The 11,628-nt window shown below is 39.4% G+C and overlaps 2 protein-coding genes across 5 annotated transcripts; one reads left to right on the forward strand and one right to left on the reverse strand.

The window, feature by feature from the left end:
* Window positions 1-562: 562 nt before the first annotated feature.
* Window positions 563-2,787, reverse strand: si:ch73-345f18.3. The gene is made up of 4 exons (XM_044335735.1): window positions 2,395-2,787; window positions 1,777-1,855; window positions 1,345-1,566; window positions 563-1,231 (listed from the first exon to the last, which is right to left on the reverse strand). The coding sequence occupies exons 1-4, from the start codon at window positions 2,446-2,448 to the stop codon at window positions 834-836; spliced, it is 753 nt and encodes a 250-aa protein (XP_044191670.1). The 5' UTR covers window positions 2,449-2,787; the 3' UTR covers window positions 563-833.
* A 78-nt stretch (window positions 2,788-2,865) lies between these two features.
* Window positions 2,866-10,935, forward strand: LOC122969759 (kelch-like protein 7). Of its 4 annotated transcripts, XM_044335730.1 has the most exons (14): window positions 2,912-2,956; window positions 5,201-5,299; window positions 6,018-6,123; window positions 6,232-6,334; window positions 6,891-6,984; window positions 7,211-7,335; window positions 7,533-7,708; window positions 8,257-8,431; window positions 8,640-8,782; window positions 9,127-9,367; window positions 9,619-9,820; window positions 10,072-10,169; window positions 10,322-10,505; window positions 10,731-10,935. In XM_044335730.1, exons 3-14 carry the CDS (start codon window positions 6,019-6,021, stop codon window positions 10,825-10,827), a joined length of 1,743 nt encoding a protein of 580 aa, XP_044191665.1. In that variant the 5' UTR covers window positions 2,912-2,956; window positions 5,201-5,299; window position 6,018; the 3' UTR covers window positions 10,828-10,935. The 4 variants fall into 4 exon arrangements, with proteins under 4 accessions (XP_044191662.1, XP_044191666.1, XP_044191664.1 ...); XM_044335727.1 differs by lacking the exon at window positions 5,201-5,299 and having other exon boundaries at window positions 2,866-2,956; XM_044335731.1 differs by lacking the exon at window positions 5,201-5,299 and having other exon boundaries at window positions 2,866-2,956; window positions 10,072-10,151.
* Window positions 10,936-11,628: the final 693 nt, after the last annotated feature.

Raw genomic sequence — 11,628 nt, forward strand, 5'->3', positions numbered from 1 at the left:
GATCATGTGTTTGTTGGCTTTCACATTAACAGCAGCTGGAAAACTGCTATTTTTAATCAGTTAATAAAAGCAGTGGAGCTTCTGTGGAAAACAAGCCGACAATCTGCTCAATTTGAATCTTACAATAACAAAACTCTACATGCAATTACAATCACAATATCAGAATAAAACCTCCAGTTAAATTCTCATTGCTGCTGTAAGAGGCTGTGTCCTGTTTTATGGCAGGCAAAAACTATCATGGAAGAAATGTACTAATCTAGTGTCACAACCAGAATACTTGTGCATCCAGGACTCCAATTAATAGTCATTCCTCGAGGCAAATTCTGCAAAAATAAAAGTTTCTATATTGGTACAAAATTCTATAATAATATAACAGTGATATTAATAATAATATTTTTTTGACACAAGGAATTTTTATACAAGTAAAAAAAAAACTACAGTATTAGAATTTAAAAGTGAGTGTGCGATGCCCCCTACTGTTAGCTGGTTACATTTCACATATTCAAGAAAATACATACACGTTTTTTTTTTTTTAAGATGTTGATAAAACATTTTAATTCTGTGTGTGCATGTCTCGTTATCTGCTCTGAAACATTGACACTAACAATCCTGATGTTGTTTTCAGAAGTAGGGACCCAATATACGTTTTAATCCTAGAGATGGGCTGCAGTTTTGATGCATAAATGGACTTTTTTTTTCCTGATTCCTTGGCTGAGTGGTGCAGGCAGTGGTTTATTCTACCCACAAGTGTCAAAGAATGTGTATAATCTTTGTATCCTGTATACTGTAATGCACTTGGTGGACTCAGCTGAAGTATTCAAAATGTGTATGAACTACAGAAGAGTCCCTGTTATCTCTGCAGCCTCAGTGAGGACTTCCCCAGCTTGTTGTCTGTAATTCAGCGACAGTTCCTTCGCCCTCCTCACTTCCTTCATGTTCTCTTCCAGGTTCTCATTCAGTCTTCCTTGCTCCTGGTAAGTTGCTGCTGCCCCCTTCACTTGCTCAGCCATTTGATCCTTGCTTCGGAGCAGCCAGCCGATCAGCTCTTGCAGAGTAGTGCCCTTCGAGATGGTGGCCTTGGCGCTTTCTGAAGTGCCCTTCAGTTCATCCTGAGCTAATCGCAGAAGAGGAGACATCGGTTCCTCCTCGCTTTCACCCTCTGACCCCACAGGGATCACACAGAGGGAGAAGTCGTAGCCCTTCATCTTAAGGGAGATCCTGTACTTTGCCTCTAAACACAAAAAGAGATGGACATTGAAAGAGAGAAACAAAGGAAACAGAAAATTGAGACATGGCAACCTGGGAGCTCTGAGCAGCAATATGACCTCTGTTTGTGTCACTCACTGTGCTCCTCTCTGATCATCCCCACACATTCAGATATAGCCAGGCTGTCACCCTGAGTACAATTGCAACTCCTTCGCAGGTTGCCGATGTGTCGGGTCATGGACTCATAGTGTTGCTGCTGCTCGTTGAAGGTCTCAGCCATGTCTGAAAACCTCTGATCCAACTCTGGCACACACACCCTCCTCATCACCAGCCTGCCGATCCGCCTCACAGTCTGTGCATCTGGGAGGAGAAAAAAGAAACATCACATCATAGACACTCAACACCGCCACATGTAGTGTTAAAAAAAAATCAGAATATAAAGAAGTATGTAGAATACACACTTACAAACAAAACATGTCTCAGGTGATATACAACATTTAAATGGCTGTGTAGCAGAATCAGTTGTTAAGATGAAAATATGAAAATATAGGTTAGCGACGGATGATGTACCATTGTGTGCTGGCCGGGTCTGCCTGGCTGATTCAGGTTCTTTCAGTTCAGGTGGTGTGGGCTGCAGGAGAGGCTGCCTCTGAAAAGGTCAAAGGGAGCCTGAAAATGACTTTTCTTCATATAATTTTTACTGGCACTTTCCAAAAAGAGACATAAAGCAGTAATTGTGTGCTTGTGTTTACCTGGATCCATGTAATAACACCAACCCGGTACTTATGATTCACATCTACTACAAAATACTCTTTTTTAGAGTATGGTGTGTTTCACATTGCCTTTATGAAGACAGTGTAAACACCTATGGCCTATGTGCTCTTCTCCTTTTGTATCATTGTACTTTGTATTGTGACAGATCAGTGAGATTAAATTTAATTTTTAATCTTCAAAGAAACATTAATCACTGTTTCGAGGTTTTTTCCCCCCCTGTGACATCTGTAAAGCATGCTTTAAAGGCTTATAATGGTTGCCGTTCTCACTATACTTACACTAAATTGGGCTATTAGTAATCCAGTAAACTCACTGAAGCAACGTAGTGATCAAGTTTCCTGCATGAACTCGAGGGGAAACACTTTATAATCTCATAGTCAATAACACATAACTGAATACAGTGTAAACACGTACCTCGTTGCCGGAGGTTTCACTTGAGAAGCAGCAACAGCAGAGAAAACGGGGCATTTTCTGAAGCTCTGAGGTCTCAATTTGTTTTCAGGTCAATTATCTCGGACAATACGATCCGCATTCCGCGTGACGTCAGCGTCACGAGATTCCTGAAAAACTTTTCTTCCTGGTTATCTTTATTAAGATTACTGTGCAGACATGAAATATTGCCCACCTGACAGGCAGGTGCACCTACAGGTGAGCTGTAAATTACTGCTGTCGCCATTAGCTGTGTTAGCGCCTTGATGATAGAATTAAATGTAGAAATCTGCTATTCTAATAGACACAAACTACCAAAATGTTTTGTTCTGAACAGCAAAACGTACTCACTGGATCTATAAACCTTGCTGAAGAACAAAAAATCAGTTTCGCAATCCTGCAGGTCAATTTGTAATGTGACAGGTGTTTCGGTAGAGGGCGAAAGCGAGTATATTCAACCAGAATTAAAACCGTAGAAGAAGAAGACACTACAACCTGGATTGGCCTCTTTGGGATTGGCTGGCAGGTGGAGAAGCGTGGACAGAGGGTGAGGAATTATGAAAGGTTTGGCGGATTTGCAACATTTGTGGCTTGAATGTAGAAATCATGGCAGAGAATTTAGATGATGATTGTGATTACAGTGGAATGGACTGGTATCAGGTCCACTACCAGAAAAGGAGGAAAAAGACTAACTTTGAAATATCCAGTAGTTAAAGTGAGGATTCTGATGACAATGTCAAAAGGGTGAAATCCTCAGACAGGGCCTCAAGCAGTAGGCCTACAACTAATGTTGAAATAGCACAGAACAAAATAAAGAATGGAAAGCAATCATTGTGGTGAACAAAGATGGTAGTCCCCTCACTTCAGTAAAAGTCACAAAGGCAATTGAAAAGGAGATTCAGAAAGTTATGTTTGCAAAATACTTGAACAACAGAAGACTACTAACATTTGCAAAGGATGCAGAACAACAGAGAAAGGTTTTGGACGAGAAAAAGATTAATGAAGAAAAAGTCAAGACACACATTCCAGGTGCAGTTGCCAAAATAGTTGTAATATCTGGTGCTCTACTATCAATATCATTAATAATAAGACATTGTGTCAGAACTTGACAGAAAATGATAGTGAAGTGCTGCAACTGTGGAGGAGAACACAGTGCCGCTTTTAAAGGCTGTGTTGTGAGAGACGTACAAAGATACAAAATTATGAACCAGGTTTCATATGCTGAAGCATCAAATAAGGTAAATGAGTAAACAAGAAAATAACAGAAAAACAAACGGAGAGCCTCAGTCAAATACATAAAGAAAATCTCCCACAGTAAGGAGAGCAAACACTATGCAAGAGTCAAGGAGGGGACTTAACTTGTAGATTTGACTTTGTTGAGTTTATCTGCAAAGTGGCTTTTATAGCTCTCCAACAAGAAGATGGAAGGGCATGAATTGATACAATTGTTGATGCAGCAAGGAACTACAGTATTTAGGGATCACAAACACTGAAGGAGATACAATATATGAAATGCTCAATCCACTGAACTGTGATGCCTTTGAAAGTAGTGATCTATATCGTAATGGTAATCCATATTCTTCAGTGGAATGCTAGAGGATTAATTGCAAATGGTCAAGAGTTTAAAATGTAGGTTTATTGACTAGATGTTTTATCAGATGCAATTTGTGTTCAAGAAACCTGTTTAAAACCACATGTAGACTTTACAATACCAGGATATACTTCAGTGAGATGTGATAGAAACATTAAACAAGGTGGGGAATGTGCAATATTTAGGAAATTATCCTGTCCAAATAAATATGAATGTGTGGTTATTGAAATATGCAGACCAAAAGGAAAAATTAAGCTTGTTAACTTTTATAATCCATGCCAGTCACTAACTATGGAAATGTTCCATGAAATAGCAGGTGAGAATAGCAAAAGAGAAATATGTATTGGAGTCTTTAATGCTCACAACAATTTATGGGGAAACAGTAAAACAGATAAAAATGAACAAGTGATTGCAGACCTGATAGATGATAGTTTGTTGGTTTGTTTGAATAACAGAAGTGGTACAAGGATGAACAGAAATGTGATCATAAGCTTAGATTTTTCACTAGTGAGTGCTCATTTAGCAAGATCTAGTGAATGGAAAGTTTCAAACATCTCCACTATTGGTAGTGATCACGTCCCAATTTCATGCTCTTTAAATATAAAGGCATTTTCAGGAAAAAGGTTCTCACAGTAGATGGTGCTTTCCTAAAGCTAAATGGGATGAATTTAAGGAATACTGTGCAGAATTAGGAAGGAGTATAAACATGGAAGATGAATGCACAGATACAATTACAGATATGATAATAAATACACAATCAATCTATGTTCCAACGACTAAAATATGTGGTGAAAGGAGAGTTGTACCTTGGTGAAATGATGAGTGTAGCGAGGCCATAAAAGTACGAAATCAAGCTTTTAAAATGGTGAGAAAGAATTTAAATCAAGAAAATGTTATTGACTACTGTCATGCACTGAACAGGGAAGGCACAAGGAAACACAGGTTTGGAGTTCAAAAGTTGGGTTTATTTTCCCAAAAATAATTTAACAAAACAAATAAAAGCAAATTAATTAAATTAACAGAGTTATAGGGCCCTTAAAAAGAGGTCAACAAAACATAACTCTACTGAAAAATAAGGCTAACGAAACAAGATGTTTATGTACTAGCTAATCAAGCCAATAAACACACACAGAGGAAGACAACATAGACAATAACTGAAACTCAACACAAAGAAACCCTGATCATCCTCCATGCTGTCAGAGGTCTTGGTCTAGTCTTTGGCTTGGGCCTTTGCATAAAACCAGGCTCCACCCTCAGCCCCATCTTCTGTCAGACCAGGAAGGAAAATTCAGCAGCCAGGTAACTCAAAGCCCAAGAGAAACTAATTAATACATTCATATAACTTAATTCAACCAACTAGCAATGTGACAAAACAATGTAAAATGTAAACTAGTGACTGCAAATGAAAGTAACTGAACATGTGGTAATGATGTGGGTGATTGTGTGAAACCTCAAACCTTCAATTGTGCGGCATTAAAGAAAGAGAGCCATGGTTAGGAAAGTTATTAAATGAACAAAGAAAAACGTGGAGGTAATTTTGCTCAAGCATAAGAGGGGAAGTCCAATTAAAGGGTATGGACAATGTTAAAGAAAATGAGTTGGAAAATAGTATCTGTACAAATTCCTGTTCTAGTTGATGGTAAACAATTATGGATAATTATGAGGAAAAGGATAATTTGCTTGGGAAAATATTTGCAAGTGTCCACAGTGGAAACCATCTTGAGGACAGGCACAGAGGAAAAGAGATATTAAGAGAAAACTCTGAAGTGAACAGGATCAGAGATAGAGTCGATTCTTGTCTGGATTTAGAATATACAATTTCTGAGCTGAAAAGTACCCTGGCTGTTAGTGGTTATACTGCTCCTGGACACAATAAATTATGTTATGAAATACATAAAGCAGTTACCTGATAATATTTTGAATGTTATTTTAGATTTGTTCAACAAGATCTGTAACACAGGAAAACTTCCTAGTGGGTGGAAAAGTGCTCTGATACTTCCTTTTGTTAAACTACAAGCATGGTGTCAAGCTCCAAGATGAAGAGCGAGAGGAAGTGTGACACCACAGATGAGTCCAGGCAACTGTCCAGCATCATGAGTGTCATAAACAACATGAGGAAGCAGGTGAGTCTGTAAGAATACCTTGCTTATGTTATTTGTGCTTGAGCATACAGTTTTGTAGATGTATGTTCTCCACCCTGTCTTGACATTTTGTGTGTGTGTTTTCATCAGGGTACCCTCTGTGATGTGACCCTGGTGGTTCAGGGGAAAAAAATTTCTGCCCACAGAGTGGTGCTGGCTGCTGCCAGCCATTTCTTCAGCCTCATGTTCACCAGTAAGTGTGATATTTTGTACGTTGAGCCCCAATGGACCACTACAGTGAGGAAATTGCCTCTGCTGCTGGAGATAATGTGATTTCTGATAGAACATTATATCACAGATGCAGGGATGTGTTTAAAAAATGCTTCAAAATGAGCACCTTTATTCTAAAATATTGAAATCTTTGCTGTTTTAATATTAAGATTTGAATAAGATGCAAAAAGAAACAAAGTTAACTTTAACCATGAACCTCACGTAAAACCCCTGTAATGTATTTAGATATTGTAATCATCATTACTAGTCTTAATAATCTAAGATACTGAACTTTTATAATAATATAATTTTAGCTCCAGACACAGAAGCAGAATCTTTGATTATGGCCAATTTACCAAAATGATTAATTTTATAAACCAAAATCATGATATATGATTATACTTTATTAATAATGGAGTTCTGCCCAAACTGTTGCCACGCAAACCAGGAAAAATTGAAAACCATTTCATTTCATGTTGCCATATATTGTTGGATTTGTTTATTTCCTATGAATTCTAAGCTTTTTCTCTTACTTCTAGCCAGAATGATGGAGTCGATATCCCATGAGGTGGAACTCAGGAGTGTTGAGCCTGAGATCATTGAGCTGTTGATTGAATTTATCTACACAGCTAGGTAAGAACCTTGGCTAAAAGTAGAGCGCAGGTGTGGTGGTTAGTGTTGTCCTCTATTTAAAAAAAAAATACTATGAATCATAATTGCTTAGAAAAGTCACTAAACTTTACAGAAGATCCACCTGTTCCAGCTGCTGCTGTCACCTGTCTTGACACTTTGTGTTGTGATTTCACCAGAACCACCTCAGTATTGACTTTTAATGGTAAGGTAAGTATGTGTGTGCCAGGATTTCAGTGAACAGCAGTAATGTCCAGTCGTTGCTGGATGCAGCCAACCAGTACCAGATTGAGCCAGTGAAGAAAATGTGTGTGGAGTTCCTCAAAGGACAGATTGATGCAACAAACTGCCTGGGTGAGAACTGAAATACAATTAAGTAACTCTTATATTACTTGCTGAGCCCTTTGAGCATTAAGTTATTGAGTCACCTGCATCAGTTATTAATTAAAACCTAGACTAAGGGCTGATGAATTCCAGCTGAGCGAGTTATGCTTTTTAAGGCTAGGCAGGAAAACTCATTACTCATTGCTCCTTATTCTGTCCTCCTGCAGGAATCTCAGCCCTGGCAGACTGTATGGACTGTCCTGAGCTCAAGGCAGCAGCAGAGGACTTTTCCCAGCTCCACTTCACTGAAGTCTACAAATTGGAAGAGTTCCTGCAACTGCACGTCACACAGCTCACACATCTACTGCACCAGGACAAACTCGCTGTCCGTGCTGAGGACCAGGTACACATCTATAATATATACACACAACAACATTCTTTGACTACATGCTTGATTTATTTTGTGCTATAATTTTAAAGAACATACTTGAGAACCAAAAAATCCACCTTTTTGCAGAAATCTCCCAGTATTACTGTTTTATTTCAGCAGGACTTCACCAAAGATTGGGGAAGTGGCACAAGAATAAGTCCCTAACTCTTTTTAGAAAAGTAATATGTGCAAATAATGCTTATTTTGAACAAGCTTGTACCAAATAAATAGGGTTACTCACAACAAAGCAAAATTAACAATAGAGAATTGGCCTGCAAACAGCCTTCTTATTATCTGCTGTAAAGTACTTGTACTTTGTATTTTTCTGACCTGTATGGTAACCTTTAGCCATAAACCAGCAAAATTATATCAAGTTTTTTGCTTTGCCATCAGACAGTTCAAAACCTAGAGAGACAGGAGAGTGAATTTTCAACTAGGACACCCTGAGCAATAGATTTTGCTACAGAGAATATCCCTTGTAAGTAATATTTTCATCCATGTTTTATTGTTGTATTTTGTAGATTTATGACGCAGCGGTGCGCTGGCTGAAGTACGATGTGTGTAACAGACAGCAGTATATGGTGGAGGTGCTGGGGTGTGTTCGCTTCCCCCTGGTCTCCAACACCTTTCTGTCCAAGACAGTGCAGGCCGAGCCTCTCATCCAGGAAAACCCACAGTGCCTCAAGATGGTCACCAGTGCGTATAGAGACAAAATCCATACACACAAACATATGGACATACATATAATTATAGACATAATAACATATATAATACTGATTGTATCATTCTCATGTGAAGAAACACAAAAAAATAAACATTCAAACTTGATAAGTTTCAGGGTCTGTTTGCTTTACATGAGCACACACACTCACAAAACAAAAAACAGCCTGTGCTTTTGTCCCAGGTGCGATGCGCTACCACCTACTGTCTCTGGAGGATCGGGAGGACCTGGGAGAGAGCAGCCGCCCACGACGCAAGAAGCACAATTACCAAATCGCCTTGTTTGGAGGCTCCCAGCTGAAATCCTGCCGCTACTTCAACCCTAAGGTACCTGTTTGCACGTACAATCAAAGAAACCCCCACCAGCTGTCAAGTCAGCAAATGTTGGGTGTATATATACCCTTATGTATACTTCAGTGTGAAACTGAAAAACTCCAATTTGGGGTGTCAGTTGAGAGAATTTTTTACTACTTTTGAGCTTAAAATTGCTCACTGTTAGCAAGTGAAAATTAAGGTTAATTTTCTCAGATTATGAAAAGTTGACAGTATATGTATCTCACCCTGTATGGACTGTATATTGCACAAACAACAATATAGCATAGCTTTGTATAGTTTAGTCTAGTCTAATCATATTTGCCAGTGGTCAAGTGTCAATCTTGGTTTTTATGCAGGACTCCAGCTGGACAGACATCCGCTGCCCCTTCGAGAAGCGCCGGGACGCTACAGCCGTCTTCTGGGACAATGTGGTGTACATTCTGGGTGGCTCACAGCTCTTCCCCATTAAACGTATGGACTGCTACAACATCCTGAAGGACAGCCGGTACTCCAAGCCCGGTCCTCCCACACCTCGTGACAGCCTGGCTGCCTGCGTCGCCCAGGGCAAGATCTACACATCCGGGGGATCTGGAATGGGTGAGAACAGGGAATATGAGGGACCTAGGAGCTTATAGCTTGGATAACTAAAGTTTGTAGTTTGGTTTGGTTAAGAAAAAAGTAGCAAACTTTGAATTGATATCTTCCAAGTCTTGAGAAGTTGAATTGCCAAAAAAAAGATAAATTCTGCCAGAAATATAGGAGAGTTGATTATTCGTTATGGGAGAAATACCTCCTACTTTTGAACATATTTAGTCATGATGTTATGTACTGTATGCGTGTGTCTGCAGGGAGCTCAGCCCTGGACCTTTTCGAGTGCTACGACACCAGGACAGAGTCATGGCAGGTGAAAACCAGCATGCTGAGGGCCCGCTACAGGCACGGCTCAGTGGAGGCCAACGGGCTCATCTACGTCTGTGGAGGAACTGTGGGCAACAATGTCTCTGGCAGGGTCCTCAACAACTGTGAGGTCTATGATCCCAACACACAACGGTGAGTCAGAGAAATACGCTGTACACAGTAAGAAGGTAACTCTGACGTAATATAAAAAATGTAAGGATGAAAGGGAAATCTTTACCATATTAGCAAATTTTGAATAATGAGTTTTACATGACAGTGATACAAGCAGTGATGCACGTATTGTTCTTGTCGCATTGCTGTATGTGTGTATTCTCAATTTTACATTTTAACAGATCTTTTTCTTGTCTTCTCACCTGCCTCTGTCTCCCTCTCTCTGTCCTCAGATGGAAGAAGCTGTGTGGGATGAGAGTGGCCAGGAAGAACCACGGGCTGGTGGTGGTCAACAACAGGATCTATGCTATTGGTGGGCAGGGGGCACTGGGTAATAATACAAATATTACCACAACTACTACAATGATAATGAGTAATGCAGTACTATTAATACCAGTGGCCACTGTAGTCATAATATTCTGTGTGTAAGTACAGAGACATGATATAAAGAAACTCACTATCTGCTTTTGTGTGTTTTTCTAGGTGATCTGGACTCGGTGGAGTACTACGACATCGCCAGTAATGAGTGGCGTGCTGCCTCAGCGATGCCATGGCGAGGTGTTACGGTGAAGTGTGAGGCTGTGGGTGATACCATCTATGTGCTGGCAGGGTTTCAAAAGGTCGGGCGGCTCGAACATGTCCTGGAGTACCACACTAACACTGACAGGTTTGTGTACCAACTTGACTCAATATTAGTCAAATAAAACTAATATCACAAAAAATAGGCGTTGACACCTTGTTGCTGCTAATATGTAGCAGTAACAGTAACTAGTGTCTCAATATCTTTGATATAAATGAAATAAATAAACTCTGAATTTAGTTTGGATTTCTTTGCAAAGTGCTTTTTATTCCAGTTTCGTGTTTTTAAATCAGTTTTTTTCTGTGTGTCCAGGTGGGTGACTTGCAGGAAGGTACAAGCGTATCCCTTCACCAACTGCCTGATCTGTCTGGTCGACACACACGGATTGAATAAAAATATAAATAAATAAAAATGGACAAGTAACGAACATCGGCAGTGGGATGGACATGCCTACAGCTGCTGTTGGGGGGGGGGGGGGGTATTGTGCATTGTGGCCTTGTTTAAACTAAATAAAAAGTATTTTTTTTAAAAAATGGACAAGTTATTGTTTGAATAACGGAAGTGATACAAGGATGAACATGTGATCACAAGGTTAGATCTTACACTGGTGAGTGCTCATTTAGCAAGATCTAGTGAATGGAAAGTCTCAAACATCTCCACTAATGTTAGTGATCACTTCCCCATTTTATACTATTTAAATATAAAGCCATTTTCAGGAGGTTAACGCTCACCTGATAATGTTTTTAATGTTATTTTAGATTTGTTCAACAAGATCTGGAATGAAGGAAAACTCCCTAGTGGGTGGAAAAGTGCTCTGATACTTACTTTTGTTAAGTCCATTGATTGTCTATGGTTAAACCAGGTAAGGATCCAGGGAATGCAGATAACTATAGACTTATAGCTTTAACATGACATTTATATAAATTAATAGAAAAGATGATGCTGAAAAGACTAGATTACTTTTTAGAGCATAAAGGACTGCTAAGCCCATCTCGAAGTGGATTCCATAGAGGTAGATCTACTATAGATGCTTTAGTGAAGATGAGTAATGATGTTGAAAAACCTCGTCATATGAAATAAGTAATGGTTGTCATATACTAAGATATCAAAAAGGCTTATGAGACGGTGGAAAGAAGGGCTACTAATTAAAATGAGTCAGCTTGGTATTGGAGAGTGGGATCAGATATGTCTAGTGAGTTTGAAATAGAAA

This window comes from Thunnus albacares, chromosome 19 (assembly GCF_914725855.1).
Source record: "Thunnus albacares chromosome 19, fThuAlb1.1, whole genome shotgun sequence".
Taxonomy (NCBI): domain Eukaryota; kingdom Metazoa; phylum Chordata; class Actinopteri; order Scombriformes; family Scombridae; genus Thunnus; species Thunnus albacares.

Coding starts and splice junctions, on each gene's coding strand:
- si:ch73-345f18.3 (XM_044335735.1), bottom strand. CDS start 2,448: ATGCCCCGTTTTCTCTGCTGTTGCTGCTTCTCAAGTGAAACCTCCGGC. Junction 1,567..1,776: donor GACCCGGCCAGCACACAATG/GTACATCATCCG, acceptor TTCTCCTCCCAG/ATGCACAGACTGTGAGGCGG. Junction 1,232..1,344: donor GATGATCAGAGAGGAGCACA/GTGAGTGACACA, acceptor TTTTGTGTTTAG/AGGCAAAGTACAGGATCTCC.
- LOC122969759 (XM_044335727.1), top strand. CDS start 6,019: ATGGTGTCAAGCTCCAAGATGAAGAGCGAGAGGAAGTGTGACACCACA. Junction 6,124..6,231: donor TAAACAACATGAGGAAGCAG/GTGAGTCTGTAA, acceptor TGTTTTCATCAG/GGTACCCTCTGTGATGTGAC. Junction 6,335..6,890: donor CTTCAGCCTCATGTTCACCA/GTAAGTGTGATA, acceptor TCTTACTTCTAG/CCAGAATGATGGAGTCGATA.